At 40.2% G+C, this 22,549-nt stretch overlaps 1 protein-coding gene across 5 annotated transcripts in view; it reads left to right on the plus strand.

The window, feature by feature from the left end:
• PASD1 (PAS domain containing repressor 1) overlaps nucleotides 1-22,549 on the plus strand; it is a 95,656-nt gene that overhangs the window by 27,154 nt on the left and 45,953 nt on the right. For 2 of the 5 annotated variants that reach the window (XM_017350860.3, XM_051833847.2), the window contains exons 1-4: nucleotides 12,336-12,411; nucleotides 15,315-15,365; nucleotides 16,320-16,471; nucleotides 21,916-21,983. In XM_017350860.3, the coding sequence (XP_017206349.1) occupies nucleotides 15,334-15,365; nucleotides 16,320-16,471; nucleotides 21,916-21,983 (252 nt within the window). In that variant the 5' untranslated portion in view covers nucleotides 12,336-12,411; nucleotides 15,315-15,333. Of the gene's footprint in view, nucleotides 1-12,334; nucleotides 12,412-15,314; nucleotides 15,366-16,319; nucleotides 16,472-21,915; nucleotides 21,984-22,549 lie in introns of those variants that run through there. The other 3 variants (XM_051833846.2, XM_051833845.2, XM_051833848.2) reach the window with 2 other exon arrangements.

Genomic DNA, 22,549 nt, shown 5'->3' on the forward strand with positions numbered 1-22,549 from the left:
CAAAGGAGAATGAGAGTAAAATACTCTTGGTAATTAAATTGAAAAGTTTGTGTTAGTTTTGAGTTTATCATGCCACTTAGAATTCATAGATTTTAATCTTCATACCATTCTTTTTAACTAGGATTAAAGTTACTGGTTTAAATGTCTCTCCTTATTGACTGTGGACTTCATGAGGGCAGAGACTTCGTCCTTTTTAGCTCTACAATCTCATGCTTGGCACTGCCAGTTCTAGCATGGAGTAGGCACGCCTTGAATGCACTAAGAATAACTGCAGAACTTTGGCTTTTCTTAGTGCATTCATATGCCCTAGTCCTAGAAGAACTCAGATTAAATCTGAAGGAAATTTTTAAAAATCTAAAAGATTTTTCCTGTTATTTCTCAGGTTTTATAAAATGTCAATTTGAAGATGACAAATTTCATGCATTAATAGGAATTCCAAGATTGTTGTACAATGGTATAGCTAGAAATGTAGAGACCAAGAAAATAGTTCTGGTATTTCTTTGTGAACTTTCTTAATGAGCTCCTCAGTAGATCACTCTTACTTGGAAGTTGAGGCTAGCTTTAGTAATAGAGATAGAAGGCTTCGTTCAGGGCAGGATAGTGCCACAGCGGGCATTCAGAAGAAAAGCAGTTCTGTCCCCATGCACTTTTCATTATTAGGGCTCCTTTTCCCTAGCTCAAGGGCTAGTGCTTCCTATGAGGACTGATTTCTGTGTTTAATATTAAGACATACTTAATATAATGAAAAACATGCTCTGTAGGTTGACTGAATTCTACTTCAAGTTATAAAAATCTTTGTTATCACCCTGAGTTTTAGAAGGCTTAGTTGCTAGGTTTTGTTGTTGTTTGTCTTTTGGGAATAGTGAAGATAATGGGCACACTTGAGCAGCAGACTTCACATCGATTCTCCCTTTCCGGAAAGCGAAGTCCCGCAGAGATGTAGAAATCAAATTCCTTTACCTGTTGGGGATCGAAGTAGCCCTGGACAGTTATAGATAGTGTGAAATGGCTCTTTAACCACTAGAGGCAAGAAACCTGGAATCCACGGGTCTTGTAAACGCCTTTACAGGCCACTATCAATGTAACCCTTTGATACAACTTTGGTCAGGTGGCCTTGGTAAGCCTCACACAAAATGTACTTTGGAAATGAAATAGACTGGATTTCTTTTTTTTTTTTTTAAGTCTTGACTTGAAAAAAATTTTTAAAGATTTATTTATTTATTTTAAAGGCCGAATTACAGAGAGAGAAGGAGAGACAGAGAGATTTTTCCATTCACTGGTTTACTCCCTAAATGGCCACAATGACTGGAGTAGGCCAGGCCGAAGTCAGGAGCTAGGAGTTTCCTCCTGGCCTCCCACCAGGGTTCAGGGGCCCCAGGACCTGGGTCATTCTCCACTGCTTTACCAGATTTATAGTCAGGGAGCTGGATTGGAAGTGGAGCAGCCAAGACTTGAACCAGAGCCCATACGGTATGCTGGTGCTGCAGACTGTGAATTTAACCTGCTGTGCCACAGTGCTAGCCCTGGCTGGATTTCTTCAAAATAATTTGTTTTCTAAAACTCTAGGATCGTATAGTTTTAATTTTGGTATTCTAAACGCTCACTTCCTCTCTGCCATATGAGTATATAGAATCATATTTGTCACTGCAAACTTTGCAAAAGGTCAAATAGTTTGCACCAAATTCTCTACATCATCTTTTTAATTACACACCTTTAATTGGTTTGAACAAATATCCAGTGATTTGTGTGTATGGAGAATGTTTCTAGATGGTTTAGGGTATAGAAAGTTGGATAACACTTTCCTGCCCTTAAGAAGTTACATTTTAGTGGAAGAATATGATAAATATACCTAAAGAACAAAATTTGTAACAGGGATATTTAAAGAAAAGACTTAGGGGAAATCCAGGACGATGTTTTGGAAAGAACTACATAGGTATGGAAAGTAGTCTAATGTAGCCTTTCATCCTGACATCAGACTTTCTGGACTCAAATCTTTTTTTTTTCTTTGACAGATAGAGTTAGACAGTGAGAGAGAGAGAGAGCCAGAGAGAAAGGTCTTCCTTCCATTGGTTTACTCCCCAACTAGCTGCAACGGCCGGAGCTGCGCAGATCCGAAGCCAGGAGCCAGGTGCTTCTCCGTGGTCTCCCCTGTGGGTGCAGGGGCCCAAGCACCTGGGCCATCCTCCACTGTCCTCCCGGGCCACAGCAGAGAGCTGGACTGGAAGAAGAGCAGCTGGGACTAGAAACCGGCGCCCGTATGGGATGCTGGTGCTGCAGGTGGAGGATTAACCAAGTGAGCCACGGCGCCGGCCCCTGAACTCAAATCTTTGATACCACTCACTAGCTGGATAATCTTAGGCTGCCTTTCTGTGCCTTAGTTTCCTCATCTGTAAAGTGAAGATGACAACTTCAGGGTATATCTAAAAGCAATTTGTGAGAATTAAATAAGTTACTTTGTGCCGAGTGTGAGTCTGGGATTATGGAGGCTCCGGGGGAGGGTTTCAGAAGGAAGGGCAGAATCAAGTCATTGTGTTACATTGTGTTGCCAGCTTGGTGAAGATGGACCTGAGGGGGCAAGAGTGGAGACCATAGGGGGCTGCCATTTGGTGCAGCAGATAAGTTACAGATAAGTTGGAGTGCCTGAGTATAAGTCTTGATAATGTACACCCTGAGAGACAGCAGATGAAACTCAAATACTTGGGGTCCTGCTCCCCATGTAGGAGACCCAGATTGAGTTTCTGGCTCCTGGCTTCAGCCTAGCCCAATCCTGGCTGTGTGTCTCTGTCTCTCATTCTGTCTCTCTCCCTTTCAAATAAAACTGAAAATTTAAGAAAAGAGTGGAGACTATGGAGGAGGAGGTAGTAGTTTCAGGAAATGAAATGAAATGGCCTGAGCTAGAAGCCATTGAGGATAGAGGTCATTGAGGCCATTGAGGATTGACAGGAGCAGGCAGGTGTGAGCCACAGAGCAGAGGTGGGTCCATAGACAGGCCACAGATGTTGGTCAGATGGGCTCAAACAAGGAAGAGAAGGAAGAGATAGTTATGAAGGTGATGTGACAACCTTCATTTGCAGTAATACATTTATGATGCTCATTGTCACAAACTGGGATTTTCTGTTCTAATATATTGATTAATATAAAGACTTTCTTTCAGTGGATGACAATATAATAAATGAAAAAACAGTTAAGAAAAAACTTTTGTCTTTTTCAATCAAGGGAGGAGAGTTTTGAATTCTCTTGATAAATGAGGAAGGGAAAGGAATCAACATTAAACTGCCTCCTTAATGCTGATCAGCAGAATTCCTGTGAATCTTGGGATTCTAGAGGAAAGGGGCTTGGAATAGACATTCCTTTTTGTTAAAAGAAAATATTTGTTTGAGAGGCAGAGAGAAGACAGAGACAGAGCTCTCATCTGCTAGTTCGCTCCACAATGTCCAGGACTGGGCCAAGGATTAAGTTGGGAACTGGGCACACAATTCAGGTCTCCTGAGGGTTTCAGGAACTAGTTACTTGAACCATCACTGCCGCCTCTAAAAGGTCTGTATTAGTAAAAAGCTGGAGTTAGGAGCCAGATCCAGGGATCAAACGCAGGCACTCCAGTGTGGGAGGCAGGTGTCTTAACCACTAAACTAAATGCTTGTTTCCGAGACAGTCACTTTGACTATGGAAGAGGGAGTAGATTACTTAGGGGCTTCATGTACAAATTAGGCAAAGGCTGGGGCGGGTGCTGTGGCGCAGCAGGTTAAAGCCCCAGCTCGCAGAGCTGGCATCCCATATGGGCGCTGGTTTGAGTCCTGGATGCTCTACTTCTGATCCAGCTCCCTGCTATGACCTGGGAAAGTAGTAGAAGATGGCCCAAGTCCCTGGGCCCCTGCACCGGAGTGAGAGACCTGGAAGAAGTTCCTGGCTCCTAGCTTCGGGTCAATGCAGCTCTGGCTGTTGCAGTCATCTGAGGAGTGAGCCAGCAGATGGAAGATCTCTCTCTCTCTCTCTCTCTGTAACTCTGTCTTTCAATTAAATAAAAGAAATATATTTTTTTAAAAAAACAAATTAGGCAAAGGCTGGGAGATAAGATGTGAAAGACTGCATCCAACAGGGTAGCAGACAGCTTTCTTTGACTAGAATGGATATGAAGGCTGTTATGAATGTTTAGGTAGTCTTGTCCAGAGAGTAGTTGTTTTGAATTGGATTCAGAAGTTTCTCATTTATTTATATGCTGCCTTCCACATCAGTTGAACTTCCAAAATAGTTTAGAGAGGTTTAAGAGAAATCATCCCAGAGTTTAATAACGCAGAGAAAAAGTGGGTAGTGTAGCCAGACAGGAAAATCTTGTTTCCCTGAGGTTTGAGAAGCACTACAGAAATGATTAAGCAAAATGTTTGCAGACTGTTTGATTTGAATTCTGGTGCTGTCAAGCCTTTCCCAGCTGAACTCCTTGAGTCTTCTTATCCAGTGCTTCTCAAAGTTAGTATCCACAGGCATTGTTTAGAGATGTCATTGGAGCCAGTGCTGTGGCTCAGAAGGTTAAGCCACCGTCTGCAGTGCCAGCATCCCAAATGCACTCCAGTTCAAGTTCCGGCTGCTCCACTTACGATCCAGCTCCCTACTAATGCACCCGGGCAAACAGCAGAAGATGGCACAAGTGCTTGTGCCCCTGCACTCACGTGGGGGACCTGGGAGAAGCTCCTGTCCTCTGACTTTGATCTGGTCCAACCCTGGATGTTGCAGCCGTTTGGGGGTTGAGCCAACAGATGGAAGATCTCTCTCTTCTCTGTCTCACCCGCTCTCTCTGTAACTCTGACTTTCAAATATATATATGAATAAATATTTCTAAAGAATAGAGATGTTGTTATGGTGGTAATTCCAATTCTTAGGTAGGGCAGCCCAAGAATTTCCTCCTGGGCAAGGGATTGTACTTTTTAAGTAACAAGGATCTAATTGGTGTGACTTTCTTCAGGATTAATTTCTTTGTAGCCTTCCATTCCACACACAGAGTAATCTATAAAATATATCAATGACTTGTTTATAATTGAATAATTGAATTCATAGGATTTTCTGTTGTTCCCAGAGGGCACTTGTTGTAGATAAAGTTCACACTTCTCAGCTGGTTACTTTGAAAGTTCTTTGCTTCTACTCCTTAACTGCCTTCCTAGATAATTTGAATGATTACAGTCACACTGTGTTGCTTGTTGGGTGAGCCTAATACTTTTTGTTTCTGTTTAGTTTTTTTTTTCCCATTTTTAAATTGTGGATATACACGTGCATAGTAGAATGAATATATCATAAAACTTACCATTTTTTTTTCCAGGCAGAGTTAGACAGTGAGAGAGAGAGAGAGAGAAAGGTCTTCCTTCCGTTGGTTCATCCCCACCCCCCCAATGGCTGCTGTGGCCAGCGCACCACGCTGATCCGAAGCCAGGAGCCAGGTGCTTCTTCCAGGTCTCCCATGCAGGTGCAGGGCCCAAGCACCTGGGCCATCCTCCACTGCACTCCCGGGCCACAGCAGAGAGCTGGACTGGAAGAGGAGCAACCAGGACAGAATCCGGCACCCCTACTGGGACTAGAACCCGGTGTGCCGGCGCCGCTAGGCGGAGGATTAGCCAAGTGAGCCGCTGCGCTGGCCATAAAACTTACCATTTTAAGCATACAATCAAATGACATTAAGTACGATCACATTGCTGTGGAATCATCACCTATTGTTCTATCTCTAGAATTTTTCTTATCTGAAAGGAAAACTCTGTACCTGTTAAGCAATAACTCTCCATCAGGTCCTCCCTGCAGCCCCTATCTAGTATCCAGTATTCTACTATGAGGTGTTTTCCCCTGCCTATTACTAGGATAGGCACCTTGACATTCATTTTTTCATTATTATTTCCAGTTTACATAAGAGGAAACAGGCCCAGAGATGTAGAGTAACTTGTCCAAGGAAGTTACTAGGAAGCAGTGTGGACATTTTAGTTTCACTATACCGTGATGTTCCACCTGAGGGTCCTCACTCAGAATTTGTTTTCTGTGTAAAATGTGCTTTCCTCTGCATTTCCCAGTTGAGGTCCTTTGTACCCATTACCCAGTGGCTGCAGACGCCATCTTGTATAAAGCTTCTCGTCCAGCACTGTCAGCTCCTTTACCCCAAATCACTGGATTCATGTAGATGCCAGTGTTCCTCACAAACCTTGTGTTGCCTGGGGAGCTGGGACAAGGGTTGAATGAACTGCTGAGATGCTTCAGGACTGGCAGGAACTTGGAAGGCCTTCATGGAATTTCCAAGGACTTAATTGTCACAAGGCCACGGTTAAGAATTTAATTGAATGCTGATCTTATTTTTAGGTCCTGCAGAAATTTTTATTAGATCATCTAAAAACTTGAGACATTCTACCACAATATTCAAGGATCTAAGAGAACTTTTTTGCTAAGAGAACATGCCATATAGAATTCCCCAAAGTGGAAGATCAATAATTGATACACATTCGGATCCCACTTTATTTATTTGCAGATCTGGGCTTGCCTTTTTGGTGCCTATTGGGAATAGGATTAGCTATGTGAGGGGTATTCAAAAACCTTTGTCCGTCCATCAGCATTTTTTTTTAGGTAGGACCTAGTGCTCTTTAATTCTTTTGGACACAAAACATCAACTCAGAATAAGTTTTCCTGTATGCATAGTTTGGGGTATAGGGGATACAAGATTCACAAAATAATCTGACTTTATCCTTTAAAGGAATCACAGACTATTCTCAGAATGTGTCTGAGTTTTCGTCTAGGAAAGAGTAGGCATTTTACCTGTGCAGGGGTGTGTGTGTGTGTGTGTGTGTGTGTATGTGTGTATTCATGAGTGCATGTGTGTGGCACATGTGCATGCATATGTTCCCAATGAATTGGACTCATTTGTTTCATTGCTTGGCTTCCCCTAGAACCTAGCTCAAGCCAGGGACTATGGCTGTGTAGTAAGTGGTTGCTGAAAGAACTAAGGTTAGAGAAAAGCAAACCCATTCCACTAGGGCTATCTCAAAGGAACCAGCAAACCTGATCCTATTTCTGGATCTCTTCTGGTGCATGACTTTGCCGCTTGTCCCTTCTTGGCATATTAAACATGGTGTGTGGCATGTGTATTCCACAATCCAATCTAAGTCAAGTTTTATTCTTAATATTATCTGTTGGACACTTTTGTTCACTTAAAATGGATGAAGAACTAGTGAAGTACAGTCTTATAAATTAATTTTTGAAGGAAGTTTTGATTGAAAATCAGTTGGAAATTTCCGTTGACATGGTTAATGTATTTGTGCCATACACATTTAACACCATTACGTGTGCCTAAAAATTTTAAGTATCTCATTCTTTCTTTTGTGTTTAGTAAACCTTATATGACTTAATTCTAGTTGATGAGATATGTCATCATGTGATAACCCCTACAAACTTCATAAAAATATTCCTGGAACCATATTGAGGTTTCAGACTTATTTTCCTTTACTTGAATAATTGCTTATTAAAAATGTGTATGTGTCTCTCTATATGTAAGGAAGGAGCTGATCCATGATAATAGAATGCAGATTTTATAACTACAAAATATGGTATAATTATTTTCTCAATGGCATTTTAAATACTTGGAGGTTTTTACTTTAAAATAAACAAATATTAGAGCCAGAGTAATATCCAGAGATGTATTCATCTCTACATTCTGCTTTTCTTCATACCCTCTCTGGTTTTCTTTAAAATTCCATATAAACATTTTAAATGATGTTTACATGAGGCAAACACTTTCTGGCCATTACTGCTCTGGGAAGCCATAGGGCTTTCCTTCTCCCTGTCTGTGGGACTGAGCTGGCAAACTGACAGGCAGAGGACAGACTGATCAGCAGAGCACAGATGGGGAAGAGTGCAGATATACTCTCTCTTTCTCTATCTTTGTGGAAAATAGGATATTTTCATGATTGAACTTGGCATCAGCAGAAACTACTGGTGACATTTCAACTTAATTCTCCTCAGTTGTGCCCAGAACTCCTATCCTTGTGTTACTTTTTTTTCCTGGTACTTTTAAAAAAAAGAGATTGATTTTATTTATTTGAAAGGCAGTGTTAGAGGAGGGGAGGGAGGGAGGGAGGGAGGGAAGAAGAGAGAGGGAGAAAGAGAGAGAGATCATTCTTCCATCCACTAGTTCACTGTCCAAAAAGCTGCAACGTCCAGGGCTGGGCCAGGCCAGAGCCAGGAGCTTTTTCTGAATCCCCTGTGTGGGTGCAGGGAGCCAAGTACATTGGCCATTTGCTGCTGTTTTCCTAGGCACAATAGTGGAGAGCTGGATTGGAAGCGTAGCAGCTGGCACTCGAACCAGTGCTCATATGGGATGCCTGCATTGTCGGTGGTGACTTAACCTGCTACATCACTTTTTTTTTTGATACATCACTTTTAACAACCCTGCTATTTGCCTCTTCAAGATTTATTGTAATTCCTTGACCACTCTATTTTCTTCTCAGTGAGCGTCCCCCATCCCTGCCGCAACTTCTTTACTGAGTCTTCAGATCGTGATCCAGCATCTAAAGTCCCATTTTTAGCCAATATTCTTAGTGCCTCTTTTCCTTGGTGCTCAGAAAAACTCAGAGGAAGGGTCAATCTGACCATCCCTGTCCTCTGTACCTACCCTTGGGCTGCTGCGTGCTGTTGGAGAACGTGTCATTTCTGTGCCCCCAGCACAAAGAGTCCTGCTGTTTTCTCACATGTTACGCATTCTGAGGATTGACAGCAGGTGCCGTGATACCCTGACTCAGTACCAAGACTTGGAACATCACTTCCTTTTTTATTTATTTAATTTATTTATTTAACAGGCAGAGTTATAGACAGTGAGAAAAAGAGAGACAGAGAGAAAGGTCTTCCTTCCGTTGGATCACTCCCTAAGTGGCCGCAACGGCCAGAGCTGCGCCGATCCGAAGCCAGGAGCCAGGTGCTCCCTCCCGGTCTCCCATATGGGTGCAAGGGCCCAAGCACTTGGGCCATCCTCCACTGCACTCCTGGGCCACAGCAGAGAGCTGGCCTGGAAGAGGAGCAACCGGGACTAGAACCGACACCCATATGGGATGCCGGTGCCACAGGCGGAGGACTAACCTAGTGCACCATGGCACCAGCTCTGGAACATCACTTCTTTAGGATGTGTTAGACTTACCCAGCTGGCCCACTGCATGCATATCAGTCTCCACATGGTTGTCTCATTCTTGTCTCAACAAAGGACATCAAGAAAGCTCCTTATATTGCTGTTTTTTCCATCATGCTCTCCTCTGAGAACAGTGCATCCCACTCATAGTCCTTTACAGTTTCTAGTGCTATTACTAACCTCAAGTTAAAATCACAATTTATTGGATGGCTGATGTAAGCAATAGTGTTAGCCACTTATATACAGTAACATAATTGTCACAGACCTGGACTTGTAGATATTATAACTCCTATTTTATAGTTGAGATAATTGACACTCGTAGAGGTTAAGTGATCCATCAAAGTTCACACAGCTTGTGTCCATATTTTTTGAGAGGCGTTTCTTAATTTTGAATTTCCCAGTTCTAATAAACTTTAAAAAGTGAGAAAAATAGTTTAATCACACATAGTGACAGCAACCAAAGACATCTCAAAAGATTTTGCTTTGTTTCTATTCCTGTGTTCATTGTTCATTATTTGTTTTATTAGCTTATCATGTTTTATATGATTAGGTTTCTATGGGATACATGGCATTGTAACCTTATTTTTCAGCAAATATTATAACAAGTACTTCTGATAGTACAGATTTTTCACAAACATGCTTTTCAGTAGCCCTCCACAATTACTAAAATGCACATGAAAAATCTACCAAGTATCACAAATGCTGAGACTTGCCATGAAATAAGAAATGTAATCTTGGGAGGGAGTGTAAAGGAAGCATGGACTTTTAGTCCTGGGAAAATGTTACTGTATTGCAAACTGAACAATGCCACAAGTGTAGAGATTTCACATGGAGCCACATTAAATCCAACTTTACAAATCATCACGCAGAATAGGCAAAGGTGAATGAGTACATGTATTTATTAGACTTTATGTAAAGAATCTGATGTAAAGGTCATCAGCCCTGAAATATGTAAGTAAATTCCTTGAATTATCATTTTACAATCTTCCTTCTGAAGCTCTTTCCTCTGCACTTCTAGGTTTATATCCCCAGGGGTGTGACTGTGTTACTCTTTAGCTATTTGGCTTAGTTTCTCATCTTCCACAGCTGCTGGTGTAGTAACTGTTTGGAACTTTAAAGGGATGGTGGAATATTTGACGCTCTGGAACTAACCTCTTTTGTAAATAAGTCCTGTATACACACATACAGACACACACACACACATGCACACACACTTTTTTCCCAGAAAATTAAAAGTGGCTGAGAACCATGCCCTGCCACCATCTTTAAAGCAGAAGAAATCTTTGCAAGTTTGATCTTTTTTATTTTTTAAATTTATATAAGTGGAACAAGTGTCATGTATTTCATATATACAGATTTAGGCACATAGTAATACTTCCCACCCCACCCTCCTGCCCTCTTTCCTTTCTTATTCGTTCTTTTAAATTTTACAGTGACATATTTTTAGTTTATTTGATAATCATAAGCTTAACCCTCAACTAAGTAAAGACCCTCTTAACCTTTGTATCACACCTCAGCATTAAAATCTGATGATATTTTAGATTATTTCCCATTGATTTTGGAAAATGGTGGGTAGTACATAACTGCTATTCTCACAAATTATTGTTTGCATAGCAAGCATGGCTACTCTAAGCCTGAGAGCTTTTAATTAGCCTTCCTACCTTTCATTATTTCACTAGTATAGTTTTTTGAGTCTGTTATTTTAGAATGGACTGTTGAGTGGAAAAGGTAAGCAGGTGTGTTAGCAGTTAGGCATTTGTGCCTGCTCTGTTCAGTGGGTAAGGACAATTATCAGCTAATTAGCATTGTGTTTTGTCTGCTCTCTATAGAACTGGGTGCTGTTGGAGTTATCAAAGCATGGCTCCTGTCTCTAAAGAGCTTGGAAACAAATTTTATTTCCCCCAAACACAGAATACTTTGTATTAAACACACACACACACACATTTTTCATGGTAACAAGTTTAAACTTACCATGCCTCTTTTGTCATAAACCAAATTTCATTTTATGTAGAGATGTGTCCTCTGTTGGCTCTTTGTCCTGTTAACGTATACATGTCTTACAGCATTATCTACTAGTCTAAATACTACAGCTTTGTAGTAAGTGTTCCTATCTAGCAGGGCACATCTTTTACATTGTTCTTCAAAATCATTCTAGATGTTTCTGGATCTTTACATAGGAATTTTGTAGTTAATTTGTAAAGTTTACATAGTAAAAAAACCAAAGCAAAACAAAAAAAAACCCTATTGAGTTGTTATTAGAATTAAATTAACTTATACATTTGTTTGGTAAATCTAACAAGTTTATGATATTGGCACTTTCTGCTTACAGACAGGGCATATCTTTCCATTTATTTAGGTCCTCTATTATGTGCACTTTAATAAACTGTTACTGTTTTCCCTGTGATGGTTCTATATATTTTCATTAAATGAAATAATAAGCAGTGTTTAGTTTTTTTCTATATGTAGAAACCTCTAAATTCTGTCTAAAAACATGAGGAAGATATTTGAATAATTGGATAAATATAACTGCTCTTGGTGGAACTAGATAATATCATAAAGATATGAGATAATCTTAATAAATTAAAATCAGATTATTTATTTAAGTTTGGGGTCTTAAAATGGATTTTTATGAACAATTTGAAATATTTTTTCATTTCCTTTGGAGTTTCTTCTTTAACCTACAAGTTTTTTAGAATTATCTTATTTGGGAGATATTTTTTATATTTATTTGTTATACATTTCTTTTTATTTTTTTAAAGGCTGATTTACTTGTTTGAAAGGCAGAGTGAGTGAGCGAGAGAGAGAGAGAGAGAGAGAGAGTTCCATCTCTTGGTTCACTCCCCAAATGGCCGAAATGGCTAGGGCTGGGCCAGGCCTAAGCCAGCAGCCAGGAGCTTCTTCTGGGCCTCCTACATGGGTGCAGGAGCCCAAGCACTTGGGCCATCTTCTGCTGCTTTTCCAGGTGCATTAGCAGGGAGCTGGATCAGAAGTGGAGCAACAGGGACTCGAACCAGCTCCCATATGTGATACTGGTGGGCTTTGCAGCTGCAGGCTTAACCTGCTATGCCACAACACCAGCCCCTTTATCGACTTCTAATTTAATTCTGTTGTGGTCAGAGAATATAGTCTGTATTATTTTAATACTTTAAATTTATTGAAAGTGCTGATATGATCCAGTGTGAGTTGAATCTTAATGAATGTTCCGTGTTCTACAGTTGCCTGGACTGGTGTTCCGTAAACATAAGTGGAGATAAAGCTGACTTGGTGGTGGTGGTGTAAGTCTTCAGTGTCCTTACCTGTTTTCTGTTTATTTCATCTGTTGATTACTGAGAGAGGAGTGTTGAACTCTTAACTTTTGATTGGGAGTTGGTTTATTTCAGTGTCCACTTCATTGTAAAGCTTTGTAATTAAGTTTGTAAGGACTTGCTGATTGGCTTTCTCAGTAAAAGTGTCTCTTCTTTTTCTCTGATAATATTCCTTATCTGAAAGTCCAGTTTCTCTGATATTAATGTACCCACTCAAGCCCTTATCATTGGGGCTACATAGTCTTTCTATTTTTAACCTATCTGTGTCTTTATAACTGATTTATGTTTTGTACAGACACATGTAGTTTGGTCTTGATTTTTGACTTTACATGAGTTTACTTAGTCTGTTGACAGTCAATATGCTTATTAATATGTTTAGCTTTAAGTCTCCCATTCTGCTGTTAAGTTTTCTGTTTGTCCTATTTGATCTTTGTTCCCCTTCCCACCCTTTTTTGGTTTTCTTTTGTATTAAATTACTATTTAATTAGTATTCCATTTCAGCTATTCTTTTTATTTATAACCTGTGTCTTTGTGTCTTTTATTTGTTGCTCTAAGCAATTTGTAGCATACATTTTAAGTTATTAGTTTGCAATGAATTAATATTGTGCCACTTCATGTATAATGTAAGAACCTTGTAACAGTAGGGTGTTTTCCACCCTCCTGCCCTTTATACTGTTGTTATCACAGGTTTTGCCTCAACATATATTATAAACCATGTAGGACAAAAACTCCTCCATTTATGATGGGGTCGTGTCCTGAGAGACCCATTGTGAATCAAAAATGCATTTAAATAAACCTAACCTATCAAATACCATAGCTCAGCTTAGCCTGCCTTAAATGCACTCAGAACACTTAATTATAGCCTACAGTTGGGCAAAATCATCTGAAGTGTTGAATGTCTCATGGGATTTGTTGAATAATTCACTGAAAGGGAAATGGTTTCTACTGAATATGTTTCATTTTTGCACCATTATGAAATGAAAAAAATTGTAGGTCAAACTATCATAAGTCAGGGACTGTTTGTACTTTGCTTTTACATCAGTTATCATTTAGAGAAATTAAAGAATAGAAATTATATTTTATTTACCTACATAAATATTATAACCAGTGGTTTTCATTCCTTTGTGCAGATCCGAGTTTTTACCTGGTGTCGTTTTCGTTCTACGTGAAGAACCTCTGTTAGCATTTCTAGTAATGTTGACATGCTGGTCATGTCTTCTTTCAGACTTTGCTCACTTTGCAATGGCCGGAGCTGGACCCATTCAAAGCCAGGAGCCAGGAGCTTAATCCGGGTCTCCCACGCAGGTGCAGGGGCCCAAGTACCTGGGCCATCTTCCACTGCTTTCCCAAGCCATAGCAGAGAGCTGCATAGAAAGTAGAGCAGCCTGGACTCAAACCAGCACCCACATGGGATGCCACACTGCAAGTGGTGGCTTTACCTGCTACACCACAGTGCTGGCCTCATAGTATTCTTTTTAAAAATATTTTATTTGGGGCCAGCACTGTGGCGTGGTGAGTGGAGCCGCCACTTGCAGTGCCAGCATCCCATATGGGCACCAGTTCGAGTCCTGGCCGCTCCACTTCTAATTCGGCTCCTTGCTATGGCCTGGGAAAGCAGTAGAAGATGGACCAAGTCCTTGGGCCCCTGCACACGCATGGGAGACCTGGAAGATGCTCCTGGCTCCTGGCTTCGGATTGGCACAGCTCTGGTCGCTGCAGCCAATTGGGGGAGTGAACCAATGGATGAAAGACCTCTCTCTGCCTCTCCTTTTTTCTCTGTCACTCTGCCTTTCAAGTAAAATAAATATGTCTTTTAAAAATATTTTATTTATTTATTTGAAAGGCAAAGTGACACAACAGAGAGGGAGAGACACACAGATCTTCATCTGGTGGTTCACTCCCCAAATGGCTGCAGTGGCTAGGGCTAGGCCAGGGCGAAGCCAGAAGCCAGGAACTCCATCCAGGTTTCCCATATAGGCAGCAGGCATCCAAGTACTTGGACCATCTTCTGCTACCTTCTCGAGCACATTGGTGAGGAGCTGCATTGGAAGCTGAGCAGCTGGGACTGGAACTGGCACTCTGATATGGAATGCAGGAGTTGCAAGCAGCGGCTTAACCTGCTGTGCCACAGTGGAGGACCTGACCCTGTGCTATTCTTATAATACTTTAGTTTAGAATTCTAAACATCCAGATCTATGTTTTTTGTCTGATTTCTAATTTAATTATTTGACACTTACTTTGAGAACATTTAAAGGATGTTTGCTATATTTTGACCTTTTTTTCCTTAATATATGTATTTGAAAGTCATTGAATTCTACTTTGAGGTGTTGACCTTGAAGTGGTGGGTGAGTCTGATTATACAGTTCTATGTAGAAGACTGATGACTTCAGGGCCATTGTTTTAATATGGCCAGGCTTTTGGTGACATAAACAGGAAATGCAGATTTTGTTTTTTGTGGCATGCACATGCTATGTATGAAGCTTTCAAACTGATCTATATTTGTTTCCGTAAGTGTCCTTGAAGCTACTGAAAGTTAAATGAATTTAAGGGTATGGACGTAAACCCACAGATATTGGACTTTTGGATTAAGTTGTGGAACTTAACAATATTTTTGTAACTTTTACAAATATATTCAATTGTAATGTTATTGTCAAAATATTCATTGAGGATAACACAATAAAGCAAGTCTTCAACATCTGCATAATATATGAGATGGTTATTGGCACTTAATGAAATCCTACCTTTAAAAGAAGTGAAGTATCTATTCCTTGAGGGAAAGGTAATAAGCAATTGAGAATTATGACTAGTTTTCCTGCTTCACCATGCTGCACAGTAAGCTGATTTCTTAGTGAAATGTTGCTCTTTCATTTCAGAATTCTTTATTACTGAATAATGGACGAGGGAGACAGAGAAAACGAGAATGCGTAAGAATTCATAACTGACTGATATTTTTGTTATAGCCCTCTCCCCCATCTTGTTTTCTTATTTCACATCTTGCAAAATCCTGCTTCCTCAGGGAAGCCTGATTCACTCAGGAAAAATGTGTTTTCCCCAATGAGTTTTTCCTAACCCCCAGCCCCAATTCTATTGTAATACTTAGCACATCACCTATGTATCTGACAGCCTCCTTCATCAAACTGTGTCCTCCATGACTTCCACAGTGCCTGCCAAGAGCTGATGCTAAATAAATGTGATCATTAAATAATGGATGGGTATACACTTCCTGATATGTCTAGAAGCCTGTTTTTCAACTTTGGTTTGCCCACAGCTTTAATTCATTTACATTTGAGAACACAAATTAACTTATTTTCCCAAGCAAAACATCCAAAATAAACTCAATAAAAAGGTTTTTGTCAAGACATTCAGCATGTTCTGCGGTTTTTAAAGGTTAAAAAAACTCAATTAGTATTTTATTACCCAGTTTTCTCTCTGAGATGCAGCATTGGCTTTGAGAGAGACTTTTGAATAATTATAGACCACTTAGAATTTTTAAATAGAAGTAATCTTGTTAAAGCAGGTAAGACTATGTGGTGGAACAGACTCACTCATTTAAATTAAAATGAATCTGACAATTTATTTATGCAAAGCTTAGTTTACCATGCCAGACATTGTGCTGGCCTTTACTCTAGAAGACAGGGCAACAGATATGGTCTCCACTCTCAAGGGCCTCATGGTTTAACGGTGATAAAGTTGGCTTTCGTTTCCTTATTTTAACAGTGACAGTTACTGTTGTGCTATGAGTAATTGAAGAACTAGGTTTTTCCCAAATATTGATACTAACATTTCTCTCTTCTTATCTCTTCCTTCTAGTGTCCCACGATCTGAATCCCCAGCCCCATCTTTACCTTTAGTAACTCTGATTACTTTTTGTCCACCAGTGATGTACCTGGTAGACCTGAAAGGAGAAAGAAAGAACGGATCAAGTCCTTCTTTAGTGAACTTCGTGCAATGATGAAGAGTCAAGGTTATCCTACAAAAGGAGACAGATACAAAGCACCAATGAATGATATTGCTGTTTCACAGCTTAAAGGTCTGATTAGACAATCTCACCCATTCTCACCATTGGCTAGACATGTTGAAAATTAGCTGTGGGTGGGATTGTTAAATCCTTCGCTTTTTTTTTAAGATTTATTTATTTATTTGAAAGTCAGAATTACACAAAGAGAGGAGAGGCAGAGAGAGAGAGAGAAAAGTCTTCCATCTGCTGGTTCACTCCCCAATTGGCCACAACGGCCGGACACAACGGCCAGAGCTGCGCCGATCCAAAACCAGGAGCCAGGAGCGTCTTCCTGGTCTCCCACATGGGTGCAAGGGCCCAAGGGCTTGGTCCATCTTCTACTGCTTTCCCAGGCCATAGCAGAGAGCTGGACAGGAAGTGGAGCAGCCAGGTTTAGAACCGGCGTCCATATGGGATGCCAGTGCTTCCAGGGCATTAACCCGCTGAGCCACAGCGCCGGCCCCAAGTCCCTTGCTTTACCTCAAAAACATTATTTGGGAGAATTGATGATTAGAAGATATATTGAAGTATCTTCTATATCTCTTAATTTTTTATTTATATAAGATGAATAAATTTCATGTAATGCAAATATACACTTTAAGAACATAATGCTAACTTCCCACCTACCCTCCCTCCTGCCCATGCTCCCAACCTCCCTTTTCTTCCCTGTTTTTTTCTTTTAATTTTGACAATGATGTACTTTTAGTTTGTTTTATAATCACAAGCTTAACCATCCACTAAATAAAGAATTCAACAAATAGTAAAAGGATAAACCATTGTTCCTCAAAAGTATAGACAAGGGGTATAAACAGTACTCAAATTTCAAAATGTCAGGGGGCCAGCACTGTGACGCAGTTGGTTAAAGCCCTAGCCTGCAGTGCCAGCATCCCATATGGGCACAGGTTCAAGTTCTGGCTGCTCTACTTCCTATCCAGCCCCCTGCTGGTGCTCCTGGGAAAGCAACAGAGGATGGCTCAAGTCCTTGGGTCCCTGCACCCATGTGGGAGTCCTGGAAGAAGCTCCTGGTTTCTGGCCTCAGATTATCTCAGCTCTGGCTGTTGCGGCCATTTGGGGAGTGAACCAGCAGATCAACCATCTCTATCTCTGTCTCTGTCTCTCCGCCTCTCTTTGTGTAACTCTTTCAAATAAATAAAATAAATCTTTAAAAAAAAGTGTGTAACACATTCTTAAGTATCATTTGTAAGACTGTACAAGTAGTGACAAATTCTTTCAAAAGATAGCTATTCTTTCTATTCACAAGTTTGTTTATGATTGATGCTTAAAATGTTACTGAGGTTCATGCAAAAAGTGGAATAAGAAAATGAAAATAGAAGCATATGTGGGAAATAATAATGTAGATTTTGGTATCTTAAGCACTTGAAGACATACAGAAAATGTTGCTAAGGGAAACACGGCTTCAAGGCTGTAAAATGATTCCTACAACACATTAAAGCATTTCAAAGGGTCATGCCCATAAGCACATAATCATGCTGTAATAATCTCTTACCTTAAAAAAATCCCATAATAACTTCAGCTGTCGCCCCGTTTCTGTGTCCCCCTTCACAGCAAAACTTACTGAAATAATTTTGTAGGCATATCTCTTGTTTCCTCACATCACATTTTTTCCCTAGTTCTCCACACCAACAATTTTTTCAGGGATACCAGTGATCTTCAGATTGCTGAATTTGTTGGTCCTCTAACTGTCCTCATGTTTGTTTATGTTTCAAAAACACGGGATGAGTGACAACTCCCACCTTAAAGAACAATTTTCTCTTAGCTTCCAGGACAACACACTCACTGGCTTCCTCTCAGCTGGTTGACTTCCATTGACTTCTCTGTCTCTTTTTGTTACATCTTTCTTCCCTTTGAAACTTTAAACATCACTTCAGTCCTTGGAATTTTTCTCTTCTATATCTATGCTCATTTTTCAGGCAGTCTCATCCAGTATCTTGATTTTAAGTGCTATCTGGATGTCAGGGATGACCCCACCACCACCACCACCACTAACACAAGAACAACTTAACAACAAGTTTCATCATTAATTAAGGAAGCACCTAAGACAACAGGCAATGGAGTTGGACACTTAGGCATAACTAAAACTCAGGGGCACACACATACTTTCTAAACCTACCTCTAGCCCTGACTTCCTACCCAATCAGGCCCCATACTTGAGAAACATGCTCATTATTAAATCACCAAGAAAGTTTTCTAATGTGAATTCTTCACTTGGATATCAGTTGAACATGGCCATAGAGGGATTCTTGATCTTCCTCTACCACATTGTCTCTTGAACTCACACTCTCTTCTCTCCAGACAAGTGACCGGCAATTGTTACTCCACCAGCTGCTGGTAACAAATCTAGGAGTCATTCTTGTTTCCTCCACTTCTTTCACAACCTCATCCAATCCACTGGCAAATCCTTTTGCCTTCTAAGATATATATCAAATGTGTTCACTATTCACCATTGGTATAGCTTTGATGTACCACCATAATCCAGGCCACCATCATCTTATATTTTTCTTTATTTTAATTGAGAAATACAAACTATATATATTTATGGTGTACAACATGATGTTTATATGTAAGTATAAATGTGATATGACTAACTCAAAGCTAATTAACATGAATTATTTTCTGTAGTGAGAACATTTAAAATAGGTTTTTAGCAATTTTGAAGTATGCAATATATTGTTATTAACCAGAATCACCATGTTAAACACTGTATTGCTTGAATTTACTCCTCCTATCTAAATGAAATTTTGTATCCATTTATAAACATTTTCCTACTCCCCCTCCCCCATCTCCTACTTCTGAAAGAGATTCTTACTATGACTGTTTTTATGCTTAACCCCTGTTTTATTCTATTTTCCACATCCATTAGTGATATTTTAAAAGCTGACTGCATCACTCTTAAAAGCACTTGATATTTAATTCAGAATAAAATACCAATTCTTTGCCATATAACCTACATAATCTAGCCATTTCTATCTTTCAAACTTCATTTTCTACTACCTTACCCAATGACTGTACCACTGAAACCACTCTACTCATTTTTTAGTTTGTTTAAATAGAATTCCTTCCTGCTTCACTTTGTACTAACTGCTGCCTCTGCCTGTCTCCCATGTGTTTACCTCATTGTCATTCAGGTCATATCTCAGATGTTTCCTTCCCAGTAAGGCTTTCCTTTATCACCTAATCTCAGTCATTCTACTTGCAGGAATCTGAAACAATCTGCTATGTTGTTCATGTGTTGATCATCTGTATATCCTGCCCCATCAGTTTATAAGATACAAAGGGACCATGTCTTAGTCTGTTTTATGTTACTATAACACTTGAAATTGGGTAATTTATAAAGAAAAGCAGTGTATTTTAGCTCATGGTTCTTGAAGTCCAAGGGCAAGGTGCTGGCATCTGCTTGGCTTCTGTTGAGTGCCTTGTACTGCTTCTACTCATGGCAGAAAGAATAAGAGCAAATGGATGTGTGCAAAGAGAAAAGGGAGCCAAACTCCTGAGAGAGAGAATCCATTCCTGAGAGAAAAGCCTTCATTTGTTCAGAGGGCAGGTCCCTCATGACCCTAAATGCCTCTTAAAGTCTTCACCACGTCTCAACACCGTTAAATTGGGGACCAATCCTCATATGAGTTTCAGTGAGTACAAATCACAGCAGACAGTTATTTTACGTCTGCTGCTCATATTGTATCCAGAGCTTCTAAAATCGTCTGACACATAACAGTTCTTTAAATGCTGGTTAAATAAATGAATGAATGATATTGAATTTAACAAGAATTAAGTCGTTCTTACTGTGACTTAAATAAGTATCATGTTAGACATTGGGCATATAATAAAGAATTGCTGTGGTGTACACCCCAGAGGCAAAACAAAAACAAGCTCATGGATAATAATAAGGTAGAAAAGCCCTTTATTATTTAATGATGAAATGCATTGGTTTTCTTTTCTTAGAAATATATAGATTCTCCTTTCTATTCTTTGTAGTTTTTTGGAAGAAGCATAAGAGATGAAAGTCATAGGTGGAGCTCAAAGGTGATAAGGAAATGACCTCAGAAAGTAACCATGAGAGGATATCATGGGTCATTTCTTGAGTTGAAGGAGCTGTGCCCAGAATTGTTGAGCTTTGCCTTAAATTGAATTTCTGCACTGGGGCAATGGTCAGCAGTGTTAATCTTGAGGCAGTTGTGTAATTAGTTTGGTTTAATTTTCATGTGATTCCCACTTCCTACCCAGCTGTATGCCTCTTTGTCCTATTTTGTGAGGAATGTGAAGCTCTTCTGCTTAGGTATTACTTCTCTGTTACTCTAATCTACTTATGGTACAGAATCTGAGACTCATGCCAACTGGAAAACCAATAGCCACTATCAGAATTACATTTTCAATAGGGATCAAAGTTGTGTACTATTGGTGAGGAGAAGTAACTAATACTTATTGACACAAACCATTTATATCACTTGAAATTGAAGGCTTGTGTCAATGAGGTTGTTTTTACTAGTGGAGTAGATGAGGTTGGAGGAGGTGAAGGGAGTAGATGTTAGGAAAGTCTCTGAGTAAGCACTGGAGCAGGACCACTGCTCATTGGGGAAACCAGTAAACCTTGAATGGACTAGAATGGGTGGGAGACAGAACAGTTCCAGCAGCTTTGAAGAGACATGAGATAAAGTCATCACAGTTAAGAATCCTTGCTTAACGCTTAATGAGATGAAACTTAAGAGTGAAATTCTATATTTTCACGGGGAGTTGAGAAGGTCTTTGGGGGTCTAGATCTGCCTAGAACCCTTGTCCTTATGAAGAATTTGGTGGATACTGGGTTTTGGTAGAACACAAGAGGAGGAAAGAACTAATCATAAAGTTGTTGGAGTAGAAATTGAGTTGGATGACCTTCAAGGCCTTTTAAAATTCCAAACATTTCTGTGATTATGATTCTGTGATTAGCCACTCACTGTTTTCTCATGAGAATCTTTTCTATAGAATTAATTGTAACTTTGAGAAATCTAGTACCAATAGCTAATCCTTGTGTGTGTGTGTGTGTGTGTGTGTGTGTGTGAGAGAGAGAGAGAGAGAGAGAGAGAGAGACATTCAGGTCTCCTATTATCATTGTTGTGCTTTCTATTTTTTTTTTAAAGATTTATTTGAATGACAGAGTTACACAGAGAGAGATCATCTGCTGGTTCACTCCCCAGGTGGCCAAAACAGCCAGGGCTGGGCCAGGCCGGAGCCAGGGGCCAGGTGCCAGGAGCTTCTTCCACATGGGCTCAGGGGTCCAAGTACTTGGGCCATCCTTCACTGCTTCTCCAGGCACATTAGCAGGGAGCCACATGGGAAGCGGAGCAGCCAGGACTCGAACTGGTGCCATGCTAGAGCCGTAGGCAGTGGCTTTACCTGCTATACCACAGTGCTGGCCCCAGTTAACCATTTTAAAGTGATGTTTCTCTATCCTTTTTCCTTTTTTCTGACATGCAATCCAGGAATCATAAAATCAAGTTGGATGCCACGGTTTCGTAACTATGAAGAATTCAATCAAATGACCCTACAAGTAAGAGAACTTTTGTTTTTTATTTCATATGTAGAAAATACATAGTAGAAGATAGAGAATAGTGTTTTAAAAAAGGGTTACTTATTTGTTTTAAAGTCAGAGTTACAGAGAGAGAGGGAGAAACAAAGAGAGTCTTCGTCTGCTGGTTTACTCCCCAAATGGCCTCAAAGGCCATGGCTGGGCCAGGCCCAAGCCGGGAGCCAGGTGCTTCTTCTGAGTCTGCTACATGCGTGCAAGGGCCCAAGCACTTGGGCCATCTTCTGCTGGTTTCCCAGGCAGATTAGCAGGGAGTTGGATTGGAAGCGGAGCAGATGGGACTTGAATTGGCTCCCATAGGGGATTCCAGGGTTGCAGATGCAGGCTTAACCTGCTGCGTGCTGGCCCCTTGTCATTTTAGATGTTCTGTACTAGGAAGCATTTTTTTATATATCTTACTCAATATATAGCAGGAAAGTGATGACAGTATCCACATTTATAAGTAAATGACTAAACCAACCATGCATGAAAGTGTCCTTAAAATATCCTTAGTACTTTTGAAATTAAATGTGCTTCAAAGGAAATAAGTC

The sequence above is a fragment of the Oryctolagus cuniculus genome, chromosome X (assembly GCF_964237555.1).
Source record: "Oryctolagus cuniculus chromosome X, mOryCun1.1, whole genome shotgun sequence".
NCBI classification, from domain to species: Eukaryota; Metazoa; Chordata; class Mammalia; order Lagomorpha; family Leporidae; genus Oryctolagus; species Oryctolagus cuniculus.